The 24,761-nt window shown below is 35.6% G+C and overlaps 1 protein-coding gene across 2 annotated transcripts in view; it reads left to right on the plus strand.

Annotated features, from left to right (window-relative positions):
* Window positions 1-24,761, plus strand: part of PLXDC2 (plexin domain containing 2) — a 448,342-nt gene that overhangs the window by 340,455 nt on the left and 83,126 nt on the right. For both annotated transcript variants that reach the window (XM_045463293.1, XM_045463292.1), the window contains exons 8-9: window positions 10,009-10,104; window positions 10,294-10,375. In XM_045463293.1, coding sequence (XP_045319249.1) covers window positions 10,009-10,104; window positions 10,294-10,375 — 178 coding nt within the window. The remainder of the gene's footprint in view (window positions 1-10,008; window positions 10,105-10,293; window positions 10,376-24,761) is intronic.

A 24,761-nucleotide genomic window follows, 5' to 3' on the forward strand; every position in this document is an offset into this window, starting at 1 on the left:
ATACAAGCTATAAAACGAGTACTTTTTCCTGAGAATTATAAGACGATTCCTAGAGATCTGTATGTTACCTGTTTGTGCAATCAGAATTTAGAAAAACATTTAAATCCATTTCAAAATTCTGCTCTCTTATTTAACAACCCTCACTATTAGGAGTCATCCTCACAGGGAATTTAAATCATTCATCTCTGTTCCCCCTTTTTCTTCTCCTGAGTGAATTTCAGGGAAAAACTGATCATTATCGTAAGTAATGAGTGGTTTCATTTCTTCTCTATTGCAAGGTACGTTATATAGGACCCTGTTCTCATAAGATCAATTTTCTGTTCTTTTAAGCATTTTGGTTACACGGTTTATGTAGCACTTAGATCCTCAGCTTAATCTCATGGCAACATCGGAGTGCAAGCTGTAACCTTGAGAATAATTTTTCCCGGTGGGACCACCATTCTTGGAGGTCGTTACACCATTCTTATCAGTTGGTCAAGTTTTGGTAAAGCATTTGTAAAGCTGTTAGGTAAGTTTAAGTTATTTGTCATGAAGATTTCTCCCCACCCTTTCATCGTAATATCAACAACGGAAAACTTGTTTCTCAGTTTTTGAAGGCTTCCAAATAATAAATGATTTCAATGTAACTTTCAAGCATAGTTTATTACCTTAGTCTTTATCTTTCAAAAAGGATCAGGTGATCTGACAGTTGAAAGTAGCAAAGGGAATTCAGGCATTGTTAGGAAATAGTTCTGAGGTTACAAAGGAAATTCCTCTGCTCCTTCCAAAACAAAACAAAACAACACAAAAAGTCCATGGTGAAATTAACCCTTATCTCTAAAAAATAAAATAAAAGATAAAATTAGTTAGCAGTCCAGAAAGTATAAAGGTTACCTTAATGGGAATACTAATAATGAGGCCTTGAGCATTTTATTTAATTCCTATAGCCTTACAGACAAAATGGTCACCTTAATACCTAAGATACAATGGGTGTGTTGCATGCAGTATTTGGCACAAGGTAATCAGCACTGTATTTGTACATGTATTTATTGTTTATTCATCATAATCAACATTATCACTTTAAGACACTGATGCTAAGATGTCCACACCCAGAACAATTGCTTGTGAGACTCGGGCCACAGGAGACTCCCATCAGGAAACACCTGACACTCGGAAACTCTTCCTAACTAAGCAGCGTTTGCTTTTTGATGTCTTGCTGTGTCTGTCTGTCTGTGTGTACCTATGTGTCTGCATCACCTTCTATTTTCATAAAATATTTTGTAGAATTTTAGAAACAAAAAGAACACAGAGATCAGCTGGCTTCAGTCTCCACAGGTACAGATGTGAAACACAGGTCTGCATACAATGACTTGGATTGTTCATTACAGAAACCCAAATGGAAGAACATACTTGTGATTATAAGCATAGCGCATGTTAATTCAGAGAAATCTGTACATTACAGAGAATGCACAGAAAAAAATTTAAATGGTCCGTAATTCTACCACAGGGAGATAACAATGTTTCCGCGTGTCTGCATCCAAACTTTTGTTTTTAGTATATACACTCGCAGACACATGCACATTAAGAAAATTGGCATTGTGTTAAAAATATTTTTGTCACCTATTTTTCTCTTAACATATATAACACATTTTTTTCTGCACTGCTGAATACCTGTCTAAAATGTGGTCATTAATAGCTGCAACAAATTCCTTTATTTCATAATTTATGTAACCTGTCTGAGCACTAGTTTGTCGTGTTTGTTGCTTTTCATATTAATTATCAGTAAAACAGTGCTGAACATCTTCGTTTTCAAATTTTGACACAACTGATTGTTTATAAGCGAATATGTAGCCATTGACTGTTAATGGGTTTTTATGCACTTTGACAGATTGCTTTCTATAAAGGTTGTAGCAATTTACTCCCCCCGCCCCAGCATTTTATTAGATATCCCATTTCCCCAGATGCTCCCAGACACTGTCCTCATTTTTTAAACTGAAAATTTGATAAGCAGAACGTGATATTTCATTGTTGCTTTAATATTCTGTTGATTACCAGAAGGTTTTCACATTGTCATGTATTCGTAGGTCATGTGTAATTTCCATAATTTCTTGTCAAATAGCTTTATTAAGTAATCCTTTCTCAGCCTCAGCTTATGTGCCTCCAAATCCTTTACACAGTGTGCAAAGGTCTTCCTGGATAAATGTATAATTCTCACTAGTACCGTTCCTCCTTGTTTGTTTCCCTCTCCTCCAATTTAACACTCTGAATTTCCATCTGAATCTCTAGGGTGCTGACCTTCTCCCTCACGCCTCACCTTTTCTCCGCCTTCTGAGCTTAAAGAGCATAACATTTCCAGCAAGAAAACCCAGAAAATCCACTCTTGCCTTTGCGGTTCTTTTATTGGGAAACGTAAAGCTATGCCATTTTCGTCATGTGAAAGTTAGTTTTACACACGCGCAGAATTCTTGTCCAAGAGAGCAGCCTGGAAAGCTGCTGACCTTCCTTGAAATGGTTCTTCTACAAGTTATGATAACAGCTATTTCTGAATCCTTCAAAACATACCACTCTGTTCTTCTCACCCACCGGCAGTACATGATCTGCTTCTTTCTTAACATCAATCTGTTTCTCATCCGCATCTGCTCTTTTAAATCTATTAACATCATTGGTGCTACAATGTGCCGTGGCTTTGTTGATTAATTATTATTCACAGCTCAATAAGAAACATTAGCATTTTCAAAGATAAAACTCAACTCATTTGGAGAACAAATATATTTTAAAGATACTTAGAGGGTCAAAGAACTCTTTGAGGAGCATTGTATATAGTTCATCACATATGGTCTCTTTATAAGCTTCACAGACCAGGCAGCAATTTTTCAAGAAACTTGACCAAAATTATGTTTACAGACTGAAAAAAAAAACAACCCCTAACAAAAAGAGAGATTTTTTTTTAACTCTTCAAAATGTCTTAAGCTTTAATTCTCAAAAACATAATACCATAGACCAGTACTGTCTAGTAGAACTTTCTACACTGATAAGACATCCTAAATCGGAACTGTTGAGTATTAGTCTCACTAGCTGCATGTGGCTGCTAAGCACTTGAAATGTGGCTAGTGACACTGGGGATTTGAATTTTTAATTGATTTCATTAACTAACTCTAAGTTAAAGAGATACATGTGACTAGTGGTTACCATCTTGGACAGAGTAACAATAGATTATATCATCTATTTAAATGGAATACTAAATTTCAGGTATAATATTTACAGAACATCCTTTTTTTATTTCCTCTTTGCCTTTCAGAAAAGCCTTGGCATTTTAGATATGATTAAATAATACATTTTCAAGTATAAGCATTCCATTATAACTGGTTTTCCCTAAATAAAACTATTGGTAATTTTGGTTTGCTTGTAGGACAGCTCCATTATAATTATTAGCAACTCTAATTAAAAAAAAAAAAACATGTTGACAGACTATTGAGGAAATGAATAATCTTGAAAACACTTAAGATATTTTTCTTACATACTCTATTAAAGCTCTTTTAGAAGAACTGAGCCTCACTTGTTTTATTTTGTTTTGTTTTGTTTTGTTTTGTTTTGTTTTGTTTTCAGAGAGAGGGCTGCTAGCAGGGAAGAGGGGCAGAGGGAGAGAAAGAGAATCTCAAGCAGTGTCCACACTGATCAGCACAGAGCCTGACACGGGGCTCGATCCCACGTCCCTGGGATCATAACCTGAGCTGAAATCAAGAGTCAGGTGCTCAACCAACTGAGCCACCCAGGGGCCACCAGCCTTACTTGTTATTTTCAAAGTTATCGGGATCTTTTCATTCATTTAAGGACAGATTGATCACAAATCCTATAGTAAATCGTAACTTCCTTCTTCTCAAAATGGAAAGCCCTTCAAATTATTCATTTTTCAGAAGATAAAAAATTGCTTCTCCTTACAGCATAGCTTCATAAGGTGCTTTGGTTCCCAAGTATGCATTTGCCCACTCATGGCTCAACAGAAGGAAAAAGTAATAGAAATCATGACATTTCCCCATAAATATTCTCTCATAAAACTCTTCCACAATAGAAAGCATTATGCAAAGTGATACTCTATGCTTTTACATACATTTCAAACACCCCTTGTTTGATTCTAATCCTAGATATTTAAACTCCTAAACTCCTAAATATTTGCTTCTTTTTTAAAAAGATTGATTTTTAGATCAGATTTTTAAAAAGAAGCAAATATTTAGGAGTTTTCTGGATATTAGAAATCACTGATTGGTTAATTATAACATATTTCAGAGGTATTTGTAGCTAAATTCTTGTTTTTTAGATCTATTCATCCATTTATTCATTGACTTTTTATCCTGTACCAATATCAGGCAAAGTAAAATTTTACCATTATAGAGATAGTCTCTCAATTTATTTAATAATTTATTTCTAATATAAAATACTAAAAGTCACAGAAAGGACTTCAATACATTATTAAAAATTCAACATACTTAAAAATTTATTTATTCAATAAATGTCTATTGAGTACCTATGAAGCCAGGATTTATTGGTCTAAGGAAGAGAAACCCATCTTAATGTACTTTTATTTATTCAATATAGTGAATCAAAAGCTCATCTTTGCAATGGTCGCCTTACTATGGAAGACCTAGGAAAGGAGCCAAAATAGTTCTCAAAAATAACCTAAATCGAGTTTTTCTATCAAGTTCTGTCTGCCTTATTTATTTTAAATTATGACCTCAGAGATTCAATTTTCCACTTTTCTCTCACGTTTGCCTTCAAATTTAGACTTTGCCTTATTTTTTATTTTTCCCTATTACTTCATGAATATTTCTATTTTAACCTACACTTCCCTATTACACAGAGAATATTCCTATTTTTAACAAATACTGGTTGGATACCTTTATAAACATGCCCACATGTTAATTTTTCCAGTTGAATTTTTTTATAGGAAGTTTAGTTTCTTGGAAACGGAGAAGTTTTTCTTCCATAAGTACCAAACATCTGCATAATTTAGCACTAAAATCTTTTCAAACACTTGATTTTAAAACGTATCTTACTACATTTCACCCAACTTTATTTAATAAAGTGACCATCTTCTTTTCTCTCAGAAAAACAGTAGAGATTTAATGACATTGCCAATGTACATCGCAAAGTCTCCCCTAAGTCTCAGGAATAAAGAAATGTGTTTTCCTGGGAGAAACACCATGTCCAGAAGAACAGTCCTTAGGCCAATGGGAGCCATAGTGTTAGGGCTGTTGTCTACAAGTCGCACAAGCTCACTGAGATACTCTGCCTTGACCATTTACTGTCCCAGTGCTGGTTCTGGTGCTCTTGTTGGGCAAAGGGATTACTAAAGGAAGTCAGGACATCTTGTTTAAGCCATTAGTAAATATACGTGGAATGAGGAGAAAAGTAAAGTTTGGTTTTAGATGAAGTTTCTGATCTTTTTCATGCATGCTCAGGTAACTTATGAAATCTGACCATGTAGGTTGTAGCAGTGTCCGGAAACTTCACGAACTGCAAGGTGATGATGAGAAGAAAATCTAAGAGGTTTAGATTAGTACTCCGTGATCCTCTAAATTTTGTGTTGCTTTATCCAACCTATTACATTATTATTTAATAGAATAGAATTACAGAGGGCATAAAAAATGTTTGAAGCAAAAACATCTTCTCTTTGTAGAAGCTGTATTTAACAACACCAACCAGCTCTTTCTGTTAGTGAATTACATATTGTGTGGGAGGCTTATCGCGGCTCTAACGGTGCCCTTTTTTTCTCGAGTCTCTTTTTTTCCCCCCCAAGTCTTCATGCTGGGAATGAACTTGTAGTTGTGCAATACATGCTGTTTACATTAAAGAGTATTCAGTGAATGGTGCTGGGTGGCAGGCTGAACTGGAAGTGGAAAAGAAATAACCATTTGGGACCAGTCATTAGGCATTAGTAATCTGTAAGTAAGGCCATGTTAGCAAATGATTTATTTGACAGTTCAGACAATATTAAGATATTCATATAAATGGAAGAACCAGCCAATTTACAAAATCACTTATACATTCTCTATGTGAATGCTACCTTTAAAGACAAACTAGATCATGGCTAATCATGCCACAAAGAACTCATTAAGCTTTTTATTTCAGCCAGAGTGAATATTGATTGGAGAGGATTCCTCGTGTTCCCATGTGATCCCTCCTGTTAATTTGCTCAGATTTTCTTAAAAAAATGCAATTCACTAGTCACACTTTGAATCATATCACCTCAAGATTTTGGTTACTAAACTTTATTCTCTGTGTGTTAGTCTGCACAGAGATTTAGGTGTTTTGTTTTTGTTTGTGGTTTTAATTTTTAAAAGCCCTTAATGAGTATTCTAGTCAAACTTAGTTTTGTAAAGTGGTAAGAAAACAGCTAAAGCTGTATCAACACTACTAAGACTGAATTTTTGGTACAGCATTATTTTGGCTGACTTTCTAAAGAAGACACATGAGCTAAATACATTTCTGGAATCAAATGAAAGCTTCTAGTATTGGCAGGCGCTACCAGTAAATACATTCCTAATTACTTGTTTTTGACAGGGGTATCTCTGAAATTCAACAAAAATGACCATTTGGAAGCTGTCATTAATTGGCAGGTCATCAAACAAAACTCATTCTCATTAATTTCATTTTGTTAAACTCATTTCCTCCCCGTAGTTGGAAGGGTCCGAGTGGGTGATAGAATTAGCATAGCAAAAAAGGTCACTTTCCCTTAACCCCATATGCATAATCAATAATTAAGTTCCAGAGGATTCACAGTCATTATGTCAGTAGTTTGAGGTTTTCAAAGTATAATATGAAATGAGCAGAAAACTAGTATTTTAATAAGCAGCTACTAATATGATAGATACTGAGTGAACTTTAGTATGAAGGAGACTCTAAAACCCCCAACCAGTAATCTCATGGCAAAGTCATGTTATGTCTTTATTTCCAAGAACTAAATTATTTAGCAAAAAAACAAGGGAAACAAGAACTAAATTATTTAACAAAAAACAAGTATATAGGAAGATGTATTATTTAGATAAAGCAGAAGCTGGGGAGTCTTTTTCTGTGCCTTACAACTTAAGAGTGCCCTGCCCTTGAGAAACCTTACTAAATACCATTAAATTAGCATTTTTCTCTGATGTTTGATAAAGTTTACACTTTGAAAATCATATATGCATTTTTGCTTATACCAAAAAGAAATTAATTGGATTATGGTTCTTAAGCAGTGTTTTCCAGTCTGATAAACCTGAAGATATATTCAGCAAATGGCTCTAGAACCTCTCTGAGCCCCAAAACATTTCTTTTGGGGCTACCTCCCTTACTCTTCTGGAGTAGTATTTCACGGGGAATAATCAGAAATGACTGGAAAGACAGGAGTGGATAAAAGTAGAGGCACGTGTAGGTTTTCAGTAGATGTTTGACTTTGCCCGTGGATGTGTAGGTATATCTACAGTTGCTAAACACTTGTACTAAATCTCCCGTACACCATCTTCCTGCTCCACATCCTGTCGGATCCATTGATGTTAATCAAAATTTAACTTTCTGTAAGCTAAGGTGGGAGATAAATTCCTAGAAGCCTGATTTCAGAACCTTAGTGTGATTTCAGTGAGTTTAGATCTGTAGAAATAGACCATGATATGCAGCATGTAACCAGTGTGACTCTGATTGCCGTATTAAACATTTATTGAGCACTTGCGGTGTGAAAGAGAGTGTTCTAACCAATTTTCATTTACTGTCTCATTTGAGTTCTCACAACAACTCAGTGATCTAGGTACTATTATCTCTATTTTAGAGATGAGGAAACTGAGGCGGGAGAGGCTAACAAAGGAGCCCAGGGTCACACAGATACAAGCAGCAACACTGGGATTTGACCCACGCGAAATTGTTCAAGAGCGTGTTCTATCAACCACTATGACATATGACTTCCCAAGATTAGATACTCTGATATTTTTTAAATAAACTGATCGATATATAGCAAATAATTCCTGATCGATAAGATAGCATTCAGGAAATGTGTTCCTTTCATCACAAGCATTTCAAGAGCTAAATAAAATGCTGATAACATTGCTTCACCCATTACAATTTACCAAACTCAGGCAAGCTCATGAGCGTAAGACTCAGGTCTTTTTTTTAATAGGGGATCTTAAATATATTTCTTCAACAGTCTTAATTGTAATAAAATATGTTTTCCATATTTATCTGATATTTAATTATTAAAGTTCATGTCAAAGTCTCCGATCTAGCCTACTCCTCAGGGAGACTGTTGGATTTGCTGATGAATAATTATAAGTTCCCTCATACAATCTAAGTACCAGTTGTTAACCTTTCTCAGATACAATGCTGTATATTTAATAAATATTAGTACTAATTTTTTTAAAGTGACCTAAGTTCTGTTTTACTTTTATTAAAAGAAACCCATCTAAACCTTTAAAGCAATCAGACTCATATTCTGGCTGTGAATTTTCTTTTTTTTTTTTTAGGCTGTGAAAAAATTGTAATTGTTACCCATTCCTAAAAGACTTATTTTAGCTTGAGTTTTACAGAAATGGTATCATCTTACCTTTTTTAAGTTTTTTTAATTTTTTTAAGTTTTACTTAAATTCCATTTAGTTAATATACAGCAAAATGTTAGTTGTGGGTGTATAATATAGTAATTCATTACTTATATACAACATCTGGTGCTCATCACATTGCACTTCTTAATCCCCATCATCGATTTAAACCATCCTCCTGCCCACTTCACTCTGCTAGCCATGAATTTTTTCTCTAATTTAGTTAAGAATCTGTTGCTTTTCCTCTTTTCTCTCCCTATGATGAGTCATTTGTTTCTTAAATACAACACATGAGTGAAATCATATGGTATTGGACTACCTCTGACTGACTTATTTCACTTAGCATAATAATTTCTTTTTTTTAATGTTTATTTATTATTTTTTTAATTTTTTTTTAATTTTTTTTTAATTTACATCCAAGTTAGTTAGCATATAGTGCAACAATGATTTCAGGAGTAAGATTCCTTAGTGCCCCTTACCCACTTAGCCCCTCCCCCCTCCCCCCCTCCCGCAACCCCTCCAGCAACCCTCAGTTTGTTCTCCATATTTATGAGTCTCTTCTGTTTTGTCCTCCTCCCTGTTTTTATATTATTTTTGTTTCCCTTCCCTTATGTTCATCTGTTTTGTTTCTTAAAGTCCTCATATGAGTGAAGTCATATGATTTTATGTCAAAGTCTTTCAAAATATATAAATCCATCAAGAAAACTTCTTCAGTGTATTCTGAGTAACAATGGGTTGGAGCCCACTAGCAAAGTGAGATATCTGAGACCATAATCAACATTTCAACTCCACAGGTTAAAAAAAAAAGACTTCTGGAGGGCTGAGGGCCACCTGGGTGGCTCAGTTGGTTGAGCATCCAAATCTGATTTCAGTTCAGGTCATGATCCCTGGGTCATGGCATAGAGCCCTGCATCAGTCTCCACCCTGAGTGTGGAGCCTGCGTTAAGATTCTCTCTCTGTCTGGGGCGCCTGGGTGACTCAGTCGGTTGAGACTCTGACTTCACCTCAAGTTGTGATCTCATGGTTTATGGGTTCAAGCCCACGTTGGGCTCTGTGCTGACAGCTCAGAGCCCTGGAGCTGTTTTGGATTCTGCATCTTCCTCTCTCTCTCTCCCCCTCCCCCACTTGTCTCTCTTTCTCTCTCTCTCTCTCTCTCTCTCTCAAAAATAAATAAAACATTTTAAAAATTTAAAAAAAGGGATTCTCTCTTTCTGTCCCTCTCCCTGCTTACATTCTCTCTCTCTCTAAAATAAAATAAAATTAAATTAAAATTAAAAAAAAGACTTCTGGGTATATCAGCATATGATTTTCAGGTTGTTTTTAATAACCACTCTCTTCACAGGGATTATTTCAAATCTTCATTTTAAAACCACATTGGGTGAAAAGCATATAATTTTATATTCATTATTAAATGTTGTTTATAGGCAAAGAAATCTTGAAAGGCTTTTTTTTTTTTCTATTTGTGTTTTTACAGATGTCCGGAGAAGAACAATTTATGAATACCACCGAGTAGAGCTACAAATGTCAAAAATTACCAATATTTCAGCTGTGGAGATGACCCCATTACCTAGTAAGTTACCATGTGAACAGAACTAGGTGGAAAGTTTCATGATCTGATCTGTTTATGCATAGGTATTTTGATCCTGCGTGTATATAGGGATGGGTGGGGGATTTTAATTTTGGTTGAGCATTCTTTTTTTTTTAATTTCTCTCCATGCTGCCAATTAGTCTTGATAAACCTATTCTTCCTGTTTCCTAGCATGTCTCCAGTTTAATGGTTGTGGCCCCTGTGTATCCTCTCAGATTGGCTTCAACTGCAGTTGGTGTAGTAAACTTCAAAGGTAAAAAAAGAGTAATACAGAAAATGTAAAAATTTCACAGACTTGTTGCTTCCAACTCTTCCATTGAATTTTAGATGTGTCAGGTGTATTGATTAGGTATATATGAACACATGTATACATGTAAAAAAAAAATGCAGAAGTGACCAAAATGCAAAAACTGCTCAGAATTTTAGTGAGTTTTAAAATTTTCCTTTGATCACTCAAAATTACCAAGAACCTTTATAGTCAATAAAATAATTACCTGATACATATCTGTAGTTTCTATGGGGTTTAAACTAGAGGGTGATTATGACTGAGGAGTCTATAAATTGATGCCATTGGTCCATATTCTTCGGAAAGCGTGGTATGACATATCATTACTATAACAAGGGCGGTTTATGCATGACCACATGCACATTCTTAGTAAATTCCAGGAATTATCTCAAAGGTTACTAGCCAAGATTAGAGATGTGGTCTAAAGTTAGGGAATAAAGTGACACTAACTGACCTCCACATGAATAGAATGCGTGGTTTGATTTTCATGAATGGCAGAGGAGTTTTTAGTCCCTCGAGTTTTTCAGAGAATGAATGATCATTTGTTGGAAATGCAGAGTGAAGACTTTTAAATGTGTTTTGTTATTTACTCCACCATCTTGTGCACCAATTATGTCGCAAGTGCTGGGAAAGCAGCAGCGAATGATACAGGTGTGATCACTGCCCCCCGTGCAGTTTACAGTCTTTTTAGAAGGAAGTTCCCTTCCACCTTCAGAGTCTGTGAAAAGTCTGCTTCTTCCTGCAGGTGAAGAACCGAGTCTTCAAGCTACCCGTCTGCGCTTGTTTGCATCTGAGCTTTCTGTTGTAAAAGCCTCCTATGTCTTATCATCTTCCCGCAGCACTTGCTGTGATGATCGCAGCATGTTCAGGAATACTTTTAAAAGTTATTGAAGTATAAAGAATAGAATGTCAATTCCCTGATAACAAGCTTTAGGAAACATGTTCAACTTGCTAACTTTGGGGCAACCAGTACAGTATTGTGGATAGAACAATATTATTTATTATAATCGCTGCATTGTTTTCAGCATAGCCTGTTCCAATAATTTCCTTTGTGCAATGAATTTCACATAATGATAAAGCAAGCAGGAGATTACTACTCTTAAAAGTCGATTTTAACTTACCTGTATCTCCATGTTGCGAACAACTGCTTTAAATTTTTTTTTAACGTTTATTTATAATTGAGAGACGGAGACAGACAGAGCATGAGCATGGGAGGGGCAGAGAGAGGGGGAGGCACAGAATCCGAAGCAGGCTCCAGGCTCTGAGCCGTCAGCACAGAGTCCAACGTGGGACTCGAACTCACAAACCGCAAGATCACGACCTGAGCCGAAGTCAGACGCTTTACCGACTGAGCCACCCAGACACCCCGGGAAGAACTACTTGCAAACTAACAGTTTGTGGTCATTTATATTCCTATATTGTTGACATTCCATAAACATTGCCTGCATATCAGAAGCTATTCAAAATCTGCTTAGATAACAGCCAAAATGAATCTAAGAAGATGGCACTTTAATATGTATAGTTAAGTGATACTGAAAACTCCCACAAGAATTGAGTAGAAGACCCTGTCAGGGTGTGAACCTAATTCAAGTTCCAGTTCAGTGCTCACGTCCTTTGAGAAGTCTTCAGAAACCATGAGTTTGCGTGAGGTGCCCCGCACCTGCGTTTCTCAGACGTCCTGGGCAAACCTCCATCAGCAGCAGCTACCATAGGTCTCACGGACACTTGCTGGTTTGTTTCCTTTTCTAGGCTGTGGCTTTATTAAGGCCGATTGGCCTTCGTATCTCCAGAATAAGAATGTACCTTGTACTACAGAAAAACGGATGGATGCATGAATGAATGATTACCTTCCAAACGAAGGACTCGTGACTAGATTTGTCTGAGAAAGAAGGGTTTCTGAGGATGAAGGAATCTGAGTGCTGAAGCCAGGAGAGTCAGAGGAAAGCCAGGAGAGTTAGCCGCCCCAGACAGATTCTCAATCGAATTCTCAACTGAAATAATGTACTTGTGAATGAAGATTCGGGACACTAGCTGAGAAACCTATTTCCCACCAATCATTTCATTATTTAAAAAAAAAACATTTTTGGTAAAAATATACAAATATTTATGTGCATATATTTATATTATAAATTTGTATTTGTAGTACATATATATAAATACATACATATATATATAAGCAAGCAATTTTGGCAATCAAAACACACACACAAGTTGCAAATTGCTTTAGATTAATACTTCCATTTTATTGAAATATTCCTCTGGCAGACATTGTGCCAAGGAATTAGCAAATGTATTTAGCTCATACTACATTTTTGACAATGGAGGAAACTGAGGCTTACAGGAGCTAGGTTATTTGTACAGGGTCTCATAGCTCTTAAGAGTTATGAGTGAGGTTAATTCATACTTAAGGTTAAGCATGAATTGACACTAGATCTGTGTGACTCCCAGCCTGCAATCGTGACACCTCCAAGTTAATCTTCATTGCTTCCTGAAAAGTAGTAGACATACTCCCGAAAAGTACATATTTTTATCATTGAGCCTGCAAGAAAATTGCCTGGTTTTGAAATTGGCATAAAAAGAATGCGGAAGAGAATCAAGCAAAAGCAAAAGGCTTTTGTATATTATTGAAAGCATAGGTTTTTTTAAAAGATTAATGGAAAAAGGAAAGGTGGTGATGCATATAAATAAGGAAGGAAGTCCTCAAAGAACACTACTTTAAAAACTACAAGTTTTCTACATGTGACCATTTGGTGTTCTGCTGAATACCAAACACTGGTTTAAAATCTTGGATTTATTTTTACTTCTTCAGCAACCCACTTATATACATATCAAAACCTGCTTAATTAATTGCTTTACCTATGGCTCATTGCACTTTTGTTCAATTTAATTTCCCCACTGCATTTTATTAATTTCTCCTTAGACCTGTGAGCCTCAAAACTTTGCTTTTGCTGCCCGGAAGTCTTTTCCCCAGACTTTGGAGCTTTTATTAACAAGTTCAATAAAACAAGAGAAGCCTTATCCTAAGCAGCACAAAAAGTGCCTCTCAGATTTTTTTCTCCCATCCTTTTTACTTTCTCATTTGTGCTCATTTACCCCTGAATGATAATCAGTTGGTGGTGATTATTGAACTCTCCAGTTGGGCTTTCTCTAAAAAGATAAGATAATTTTAATTGGTTTGTTTATTTCCTCTAATTCCTATTTTTCAGGAAGCAAAAACTAAGGCAAAATATTTGTAATGGCTTACCCCATGTCTGGAGGAATTTGAGTTATAAGAACATTTAATGAGATCCATAATCGAAACTATTTACACAGAATCGGTGGCCCATTACTTCTAGATAAGAATGCTTTTGTTTCTTCATTGAAAAATTGAGAGGACACGAATCAACCACTTTCAACTAATACCTTTTATTTTCACTCATTCAACAAAAATTTTTGAATGTCTCCTTGTTCAGGTTGCTGTCCTAAATTGTGAATTCAGTGATAAACAAGAGAAAATCACTTTGCTCACAGCGCTTACATTTTTAGTATGATGAGAAAGAATGTAAACAAATGGGTGTGCAGAAAATAGAGTTACTAGTGATGAGTGCTATGGCCAAAGAAATAAAACAGAACATTATAAGGGAAAATACAGCAAAACTCTTAATAGCAGGAGTTTATTTGTTGGTATCATGCTAAGAAACCTCACCTTTTTGAAGAGACTTTAGTTTCATTAGCCTTCATCATCCAAAAGTCTATTTTTCAGTTGAAAATATATTTTGGCTCTTAAAATATTCATTCACTCATTCATGCACTTAAAAATTTGGGGCACCTGGGTGGCTCAGTCGGTTGAGCGTCTGGCTTCAGCTCAAGTCACGATCTCAGTTCCTGAGTTCGAGCCCCACGTCGGGCTCTGTGCTGACAGCTCAGAGCCTGGAGCCTGCTTCGGATTCTGTGTCTCCCTCTCTCTCTGACCCTCCCCCATTCATGCTCTGTCTCTCTCTGTCTCAAAAATAAATAAATGTTAAAAAAAATTTTTTTAAAAAAAGAAAAAAGAAGAGATTCCAGGAGCTAGCCTCTGGCATAGTGTAATGAGGTCTGAGGTATGAAATATGCTAATTTTATCATATAAAATTATTTTACATGTTTGTTTGCATAGGCAAAGAATACCTTGGAAAAAATACATAAGAGACTGATAATAATATTTGTTTTTAGGGAGCAGACACAAACATGAGAATAAGTATGATTTTTCATTATGTATTCTTGTGCATAATTAGAATTTTTGCCACACGGAGTTGAAGACAAAAAGGAGGAATCAATAAAGGAGAAATAAGAGAACGTAAATTCTTTCAAGGGTAGAAATGTAGTCTTACTCATGTTAATGTCTTCTACAGCACACCATGCCTGGACTAATACAACAATCCAACACATACAGTTGAACTGATCGTGAAGATGATCAAGGCCAGGAATTTCCACTTTCATGAAAATTCTAATTGGTCACTTTGGCTGTTCTCATCCATTGGTTTTTTTCAGTATCAACCAAATGGTTCTAGAAAGAACTAAGCTGATGCCTGGCATAAAGTGCCAACATTTATAATCAAGCATGTTGCATACTGGGGAGTTAGTCTCTTGGTGTCTCACTTTTCCAGAATTTTCCACATTTTATTAGCTCCAATCGAAGTCATAAGGCTACTGGTAAAAATTGGAGAATGAATACTTTCCGTGATTCCATCCATCAAAAGAATGAATAGAATAGGTAAATCCCTACTAATGGTAAAGGCATGTGTCTTCTAAATAGTAATATCACGTATTTACTTAAGAAGATGTATAAGATGAGGAAAAATAGTTTTGCATAACTGCTCTATATTTATTTTGACCTGTTATTTCTACTGCATTTCCTTAAACACGATGGCACTGGCTGTTATTTTCTACTGAATGAACTGGATTTCTTTTCAGTAACAAAAAGAGAAGTAGAAAAATGTCTCACATGTACTGGGCTTCAAAAATTTTGAAGTGTATCCAGTCAGAAATAGTCGCGAATAATTCACTAATGATATAAAATGTATTATCAATCTAAATTAATTAAGGATGAAAAATCCTTTTTACATAGGCACAGCTAATTTTTTGAAGGTAGAATGTACTCATTATCATATGTTCATTTAGCTTACAGAAATTAAACTACCTAAGTTTGAGAGGAGAGAGAAATGGAGAGAACAAATTTAAATAATGCAGTCAATCCAAATTTCCACAACCAGTAATCGTATGCTTCTGAATACAAGCACCAAAGGAAACTTGAATATACCTATCCCCTTCAGTTTCCTTTCTACATACCCCTAAACATACATGCACATCTGCAGGATTGAGTGTGACTTTAGGGTTTAAGGAAACAGAGAGTAGTTTTCATACCACACGGTCCTAAAAGGAAGCCAACAGCTTCACCTGGAGTCAGCCAAAATCCAACAGTCCATACTGACTTTGGAAGAAGTGGTTTTATTAAAGAATGACACCTGGGTGGCTCAGTTTGTCAAGTACCTGGCTCTTGATTTCACCTCAGGCCATGATCTCACAGTTTGTGGGATCAAACCCTGAATCAGGCTCTGCACTGACAGCTCAGAGCCTGCTTCGGATTCTCTCTCCCTCTCTCTCTCTACCCTTTGCCTGCTCACGCACTCTTTCTTTTTCTCTCTTTATCAAAATAAATAAATAAACATTTAAGGAAGAAGAAAGGCTTCTGAAAGAACTGTACTAAGGGAATTCCAAACATATTTTGATTCAGTCGGATTTTTACCTACTTTCTCACCTCAATATCTAGCCCTCAAGTAAGGTACAATTCCACTGTAATCCCTAGAGGGCCATATAAAACATTCTGTTAGTCTAATTTAGTTGTAAGTCTTAATTTAGTCCAAGATGTTAAGATTGAAAAGAGAGGATCAGAAAACGCACAATTACATATCATGTATTCTTGGAATATGTGACACGCTCTGAAATTTGTAAAATTAAGATTAATCAGTAGAGTATAATTGTGCTTATTTAAATGTACCTTTCATATCCTGGGCAAAACCATAGCCATAACTCTTCTGACATTATGATCTAAGTTTATATTTGAGGCTACTTATAGACTACACATTTATATGATTCTTTCACATAAGAAAACCCATTGGCTTTGATGATAAGGTGTGAAGTCCAGATCTAATAAATAGAAGCTATTTGGGAAATCCAGCAGCTCTGATTCAAAATTAATTATAATCGTAGGCTTATTTCAGTGGATTGGGCTCAAATAAAGTTCTACTTGGAAATGCACCAATTCTCAGGTGGACATTTAGAATTCACTGAGCTTCGGGGCACCTGGGTGGCTCAGCCGGTTAAGCGTCCCACTTTCTCTTTTGGCTCAGGTCATGATCTCACAGTTTATGAAATCGAGCCCTGTGTCAGGCTCCGCGCTGCCAGCAGAAGCCTGTTTGGGATTCTCACTACCTCTTTCTCTTCTTCCCCGACTAGTGCTTGAACTAGATAGATAGATAGATAGATAGATAGATAGATAGATAGATATGGATATGGAGATAGAGATAGAGATAGAGATAGAGATAGAGATAGAGATAGAGATAGAGATAGAGATATACATACGTGAAAAAATTTAGAACTCACCAAGCTTCAAGAATTTTACATAAAGTTTTATTGATCTATGTTTCAATATGCTGACTTTCTTTCAAGTTGCAATCACTTCTGTCTGCTTATCAGAATTACTGATTAGTAATATTTTGATAGCCGAAAATGGTAATAATTTCAATAAACTGAATGTAAGGTTTAAATGCAAAATATGGAGCCGTTTATAACTAACATAATTCTATTTTTGTCTTTGATAGAAGGTTGCATCTTTTATTAAATATCAGATCCAAAAAAATTATTTAATTAAAGAAAAATTCACTGGAATGCTTTCTTGTATGCTGCCTGGTCATGATAGACAGGAAGAAGAGAATGCTGTCATTTCTGACTGAAGGTGTCAGAGAAACATTAAGCTTTAATTATACACTCAGCAGGAATGGATAAATTTCCCATAGGTCTAAAACTGGTGACCACAGTAGCCCAAATCTAGACCAAATGAGATTCTCTTTAGTGGGTTCTTGTTAGTACTAGCCAGCTAAGGTTCAGGAGGAGCCCAGAACTGAGGAAGCAATCCTGAGTGATTGAAAAGGAGTCACAATTCCCAAAATTCACAGTAGAGAGGCAGTCATGTTTTGTCGTCCTAGATAGATTAGACCAGATTTCTGAATACCTGGTGGTCCAGCCAACAATTAGCTGACTGATCTTGGACAAATCAATAAAGTTCTTTTACCTTGTATCCTGAGTTGTGAAATACATATCTCATCTAGGTATATTTGGTTCTTATATTCATTAATTCTGAGTGGTCGTAGGTTCAGTAGTTCTCAAATATTAATACAGTTAAGAATTGCCACAGCAGCTTGTTAAAATGCAGATTTCCCTGAATCTCACCAAGGGATTCATATTCAATAGGTCCAGAGTGGAGTCAAGGGATTGAACTTTTTAATAAACCTCTTCAGAGGATTCTGTGGTAATCTGAGAGGAGCACAGTGGAAATGCTGATCTTGCACAAATGGGCTGAGAGTCTTGTAAACCTGCAATGGTTATGCCAAAGTTGCATGGAAACACTTATTTTTACTTGGAAATAGACAAATATAGAAAAAGGTTTTGAAGATAAAAAATATACCTTGTTAAAATCTATTCAGGGCGTGCCTGGTCATTTGAGCATCTGACTTCAGCTCAGGTCATGATCTCGCAGTTGTGAGTTCGAACCCCACATCAAGCTCTATGCTGACAGCTCAGACCCTGCTTTAGATTTTGTGTCTCCCTCTCTCTCTCTCAAAAATAAATAAACATTATTAAATTTTTTTAAAAATCTATTCCAAGTTAGTGAAAGAGATCTTGATAAAAGAAAAGAAGTTTTTAGAGAAGTACAGGATATAAAATAAATCAGATTTTGGAACATTGTTAGCTTGTTAAAATCATCGGATCATCTTTGCTGAATTTTTTAAAAATTACACTATCAAAGTAGAGATTCACTGTTCTAAAAGAACTTATGGTGCTTCTAGAAATTCCATACAGCCAACATAATTGTTTTAGGTGTGCACTGCTTGTAAGAGATTAATTGAATTTTGAATTTATTTTAGTGCAATTTATAATCCTTTCAAATCTAAATAATCTTAGTGTTTCAATCAATGAGCTTGTTCTGAAATGCGACATAAACAAAGTTGTGTTTTAAGAATACAAGATTAAAGCCTGTTTTTTTCTTTTTGAGCATTCCAAGTCTAGATTTAACAAAAGTGTGCTAATTCTTTTTGTGTGAATTAATTATAACAGTATAATGAGCTATGGTGTTATTTTATCCATTACATGAAAGCAAAAATTCTGATATAGAGAATAATTTTGAAAAAATCCATAAGAAACTAGTTACAGTTGACCTTTGGGGAAACTGCCATAAATTGGAAACTGGTAGAAAGAGAAAATATTGCCATTTCATCATATTTTCTCTTGTAGCATTTGAATTTTTATCACGCGTACATAGTATCTACACTGAATCAATCAGTAAACAAGCAAATATATATTTTTAAAACAAAGAAAGGAAATGTATATATTAAAGTAGATTAGAAAATTTTGGATACTCTCTCAGAAAACTCTGAAGTTGAAGAACCTTTCACAAGCAGAAAATTAACAATTCTGAATACATAGACTGCATTTCTTTCCTCTGGAGAAATGGTGTTGATTCGTCAGCCTATTGGATATAAACTGCATGCAATTCTATTTTTTTTTAAAGTCTTGAACTGTAGTTTTATCTATCTTTTCATCTATCTGTCAATCATCTAGTTTGCATTTTGGCCTCTGTCTCCTTTTTGCCACTGGCCATCTGCCAGTCTTTGAAGCTGGTTGTGAATACAGAGTAGGAACCAGCTTTCTTTTTTCCAGACTCAAAAGCAACAGGTGCTGTAGCCAAGTCTCCTGATTCCCAAGTCCCACCTGAAATCTCAAGGCATTCTTTTTAGCTGTCTTTGATTTTCCAGGCAGTGAATGCTGTGTTTGCTTTCCATCTGAGCACCACTTGGCAAGCTAGAAATAAAATCTGTAGAATTATTTAGTATCACATCTGTTTATAGCTGCTTTTTCAAGAGTATCCAAGTGATTTTCAAGTTTTGCTTATGTGCTAACTGACTGTGGCAACTGCATTTTATGCGGTCATAATTTGGAAAACTATTAACGTCAACACATGCGACCTAAAAACATGTATGGAGTATCCAAAAATGGAGCATTTTAGTGCTAAATTATATATTCCATTCCCTTAGCTTGCTTGCACTAATATAATAACAAGTTCCCCTGGAAATAATTAGAAATTAATTGTCCAAGAATGAGATTGATTTTGTTCAATTTTGTTTTTTAAAAACAGTAGGTGTTGAATTATTATGACAAAAATATGATGCATAAAGGGATGAGGAAATAAAAATTTTAAAGCAAAACACAAAGTTCACAGTTAGCTTCTGTTAAAAAAAAATTGACATGACTGCTGGGTATCGAGGAGCCTTAGATTAACATTCATGTTTAAAAGACTGATATGGTAAAAGAGAAAACTTTTAATTAGTAGTTTATGGTTTAATTGTTTTGTTTTGCTGGGAATCTAATGTGAAAATATACAAGGACATTCAAAATACAATGTTCATACTCAAGCTAGCTCTTTAAAGACTTATGTAAGAAAATGATTAAAATGTCATAGCGATAGTTTCTGATTTTTTGCTTTCTGCTAAAATCGAATCCCGAGAAAAGCTGAAATATGACTATGTCATATTTCAGATACAAGCATACTCCTTTACTTAAGATTTTTATGAAATTGTCTAAATGTTAAAAGAGTTGATTTACTGTCAAGTCCTGAGTCAGAGATCCAAGTTTACCCTGCCCAGAGTTTTGAAGGAAATTTTATGATAAGAATGCTATCATTGGTGGAAAAGCGCACTAAATCCAGTAAATCAGTCATGTGTGTAATAATCTTGTTAGTTCTTTAGTTCTAAGAACATCTAGGTAATGCTATTCTAGAGATGTATCTTTTCGTATGATTTTAGGGCAGTCTGACTGAGCTGCTATCCATTATTAGGGAAAACAAAGAAGAAAGTATTTCAGGATAAAATAAGATTTATTGGTTGAACAAGATTAGCATTCAAAATTGCCTTCTCTGGGATACCATAGAGAGATTTGCCAATTCTGGAGTAGCGAGACCCATTTTTTTCCTCTTTCCTAGAGTCACTTTCTCTTTCCTCTCAACTCTAGAATATTTCCTTCAATGACAATTCATAGTCAAGGGGGAATGATTCTCTCCATGAATCGTGACCTTGGCTGCAATGATTTCTAATGATAGGTTGTCCTAAAGTACAGATTTTACTTTCCTAAAATAGCGTCTCCGACCACCAGAGAAGACCTCTGTTTTGACCTGTGCCCTGATCAGAATTCACCTCTCTGTCCCCTGCACTTCATCAGCACATGGGTTTATTTTATCCTTACCCAGATTTGCTGCCGCTGCTGCTGCTGAATCCCATGAGCTTTGAAAGAAAGGACACAGGGTTTGTTTTAAGGGTGAGAATGCCTTACATATGGAGGTGCTTAACGTAATTACGATAGCTACCTTTTATTTGGTATTTACCCTGTGTCAGGCATCACAGGAAAGCCTTCATTTCCCCTAAAGTCTTTTAATTCTTTTATCTCATCCAGCCCCTGCAATCACATCCGGAGGTAAGCATTCAGTTCCCTGTTTCATAGATTAAGTAAATGAGAAATTAGGAACATTGAGAAGCCCAGCCAAGGTCACAAAACTAATAACTTGGTGGTCACGAAACTAATAACTTAGTGGAGCCAGGATTTAAAATAAAAAACTTGTGAAGGACGGAAGGTTGTAGGGATGAAGAAAAAATAAGTAAATGCTAGGGCTGGAATTTCTTCTGTAGGGTTCTATGCCTGGTGTTAGCACATGTAGCTTTGTCAAGTAATCCAAAGCAGATGTCCACCAGGACAGGGGAAGAAGCCCTTCCCTTGCCTACGAAAAGTGTCTTAATAGCTTATTTACACTAAAGCCTTTCAACACTTCCTTGAATAGTTTGTTGCAACAGATACATACAAACTGTCCCTTAACAAGTATTGAGGTTAGATTTGCGCAAAGTGCACGAATGGCAAAATAAAGTCCTCAGAAAAAATAAGTAAATAAAAACCATGAATTAGGAGAAGGTAATAAAATTAGCACACAGAGTTCCAATGTGGAAAAGAACCCAAAAGATTTGTGAGTAATCCTTTAAAACTGCATACAGCAAAAATGGTGTATAAAGTGTTCATTTCTTATAGGAAAATCGGTCCTGTATCGCTTTTTTTCCGTGTCAAGTTTTATATATCAAAGATGGAGTATAAATATAAAGTATTAATATAAAGGGGTGCGCATAGACTCACGCACTCAGTCTACGAAAAGAGGCAGTAATCCTCGATGCCATATTTCAAAAGCATGGGCATAAAATATTTCAGAGACTTAAATTTCAGTATACAAGCATAAACTTAGATTGTCTAAAATAGCAAAATGAGCAAAGATACCCACACGACAGAGAGAAATTACAAGAAGTCTTGACTGAAAAGGCTGATCGTAGTCGAACACAAAATTTGTAAATAAGAGAGGTCCGTGAAGTGTGACCATCAGGTACATTTCCAAATAACCACATACCCACTTTTCTCAGGACAGACGGGCCTAGGCCTGTTGACCCCATGCACCATTTCTTTCTCCCTCCCTCTCTCAAAAGCGTAGCTGTTGTCCCATACATTGTATGGTCAGCCTACCTAACACCAAGCTCTAGGAGTCCTTGTGGCTGCATTTGTATAACCAGGGCATGAGGCAGAGATGGAATTCCTACATTAGTTCAATTATTCTCCATAAATAATTAATTTTTCTCCATAAAGGAATTCCTGTGACAGAGACCAAATGGCCTGCGAGCCTGAGGTATTTATTAATCTGGCCTTTAACAGGAGAAGTTTGCCAGATAAATGGAGGACATACTACAAATACGTTTAATGAAAAAAAAAGTAAAATATGTATTCCCAATACATTGCTTTGGAAGAAAGTATTGACTATCTGGTCATATAACTGAAGTAACAGCGACACTGAGATAAATGAGATAATTCTAATGATTATCACCTAAGGAAGCACGGGCAGGAAATAAAGGACCAGGTCAAACTAACATCCTAGTGTTTTAAAATGAATACTAAAAAAGATTTTTAAGACATTGAATTGGGGCGCCTGGGTGGCTCAGTCGGTTAAGTGTCCGACTTCAGCTCAGGTCATGGTCTCACAGTTTGTGGGTTCGAGCCCCACATCAGGCTCTGTGCTGACAGCTCAGAGCCTGGAGCCTGTTTTGAATTCTGTCTCCCTCTCTCTCTGCCCCTCCCCCACTTGTGCTGTGTCTCCCTCTGTCTCAAAAATAAATAAACATTAAAAAAAATTTTTTTTAAGACATTGAATTGATGGGTCTTGTGATCTGGAAGAAGAAGATGAAGATTCAGGTCTAGATATCCATTCTGTGTATGTTTGTATAGCTTTTGCCATAAATATTTTTTATCGGGCCTAAAGGGGTGTGCTCTGAAATACTGTCAGTTTCATTAAAAGCAAATCTGAAGGAGAAAAAACTACGTATCCAAGAATATTTCTGTTAACATAAGGTGACACTAACTGTATTTTATGAAGCAGAAAATTGCTTCACACCCAAATTCTTAAAATCCTTCTTTTTTTGCTGCCTTTAATAAGACATAGAACATTTGTACACATGAGCTGCATAAAACTCTAATAGAATTAGCATTTAGTAATTTGATATTTTATATGCCTGGCGAATCTGATGTAGAATAAAGCAAGGAAATAAGGAAGCAGCACACTGTTTTATGACTGGAATGAATTTACTAATACATTGTTGGTAATCTAGAAGGACCAAGTGCAATCTTAGAAACAGACCTTTCCAGGTGAGCTCACAGATTTATAATGAGGAGAGAATAACAAAAAAAAAAAATTTTTATATTTTTTAATAACAAAAAATTTTAAAAGAAAACAAAGTTCTATATGCTAAAAGCCTCTGCTTAACATATACATAGTATTTTATATAGCATATATACATACATCTTTCAAAATTCTCTCACATGTACTTTTTTCACATGTACTTTTAAAATAATAAGAAAACCCATCTTGTATAATATTGCGGCAAACCCTAGAAGTATTCAAGTGTTTCCACCAAAATCAATTTACTTTTACTTGGAATAATCACACTTAAGACTTTAGAGGATGATACTGAATTTACCATGAGCTGAACATACGAATGGAGAAATATAATGTTCTTTAACCAAAATGAATAGATGAAATGGAACAATGACACTTTTCAAGGTTGACTGATTAATATAAATTAATGAATTTGGACCACTACAGGTGTATAAAAGCTATTCTAATTTAGCTCAGGTCCTGGAAAAGTTATCTCACAAATATAATATTTTTTGAAGAGTAGAAGTGCATTATCCAAAAATCATTAAACAAATACCTTTTAAGAAACAGTGTTCTTCTGGTCATTATAAGACTCACTCAGGCACTATCATCTGATATTATGATGCCTTAAATTACATCTTTTAGAGGCATACAGAGAGAAAAAGAAAAAAATTGCTTCTCTGGAGTTCCTGTCAATGTTATGTTATCATATTTTACATGAGCTCACAGTACTTGTCTGAAAGATTTAATTACATTGTAAAATACAGTGATAACAAGCCTAGATTAATTAATGGGGTGAGGTATACAAATGATTAAATAAAACTATTTTCAACCTTTTTCTTCTCAAGCAGGAGAAACATTTTTGAAAAATGAAACTCCAAATACAAAACAGATAAAATTATATCTGGTAGAGGTTTCACAGCCATGCCTTCCCAACTCCTTCTCACCCATGACATCAGACAGTGCAGCCCTCTGCAACACTGAATCCTGGACTCTGAGCAGAACTTGAAAATCTGTGATTAATGCAGGTTTTCCTACTTAGAAATGCTAACCTTCCTAATGCAACCGTTCTTTCTACAGGTCGCTTGCAAGGACCCAAATCCACTGTGATTAGAAACACTTTATCTCTTATGCAATGAAAGAGAGAGAGAGAATATGAGAGAGAGAAGGGCATTTATTTGGATCAGTTTATTGGTTACTCTTTCTGAAGTGGTGACAAACAGAATGGTCTCTTGTATCTGTTATAGTCCTTTCCTAAGTGTTTATGGTTCAGAACGGGGGTAAAGTTCATGCTATGGTTCTGAGAAAGTAGAAATAGCACCTTTATCC

This window comes from Leopardus geoffroyi, chromosome B4, assembly GCF_018350155.1.
Source record: "Leopardus geoffroyi isolate Oge1 chromosome B4, O.geoffroyi_Oge1_pat1.0, whole genome shotgun sequence".
Classification (NCBI taxonomy): domain Eukaryota; kingdom Metazoa; phylum Chordata; class Mammalia; order Carnivora; family Felidae; genus Leopardus; species Leopardus geoffroyi.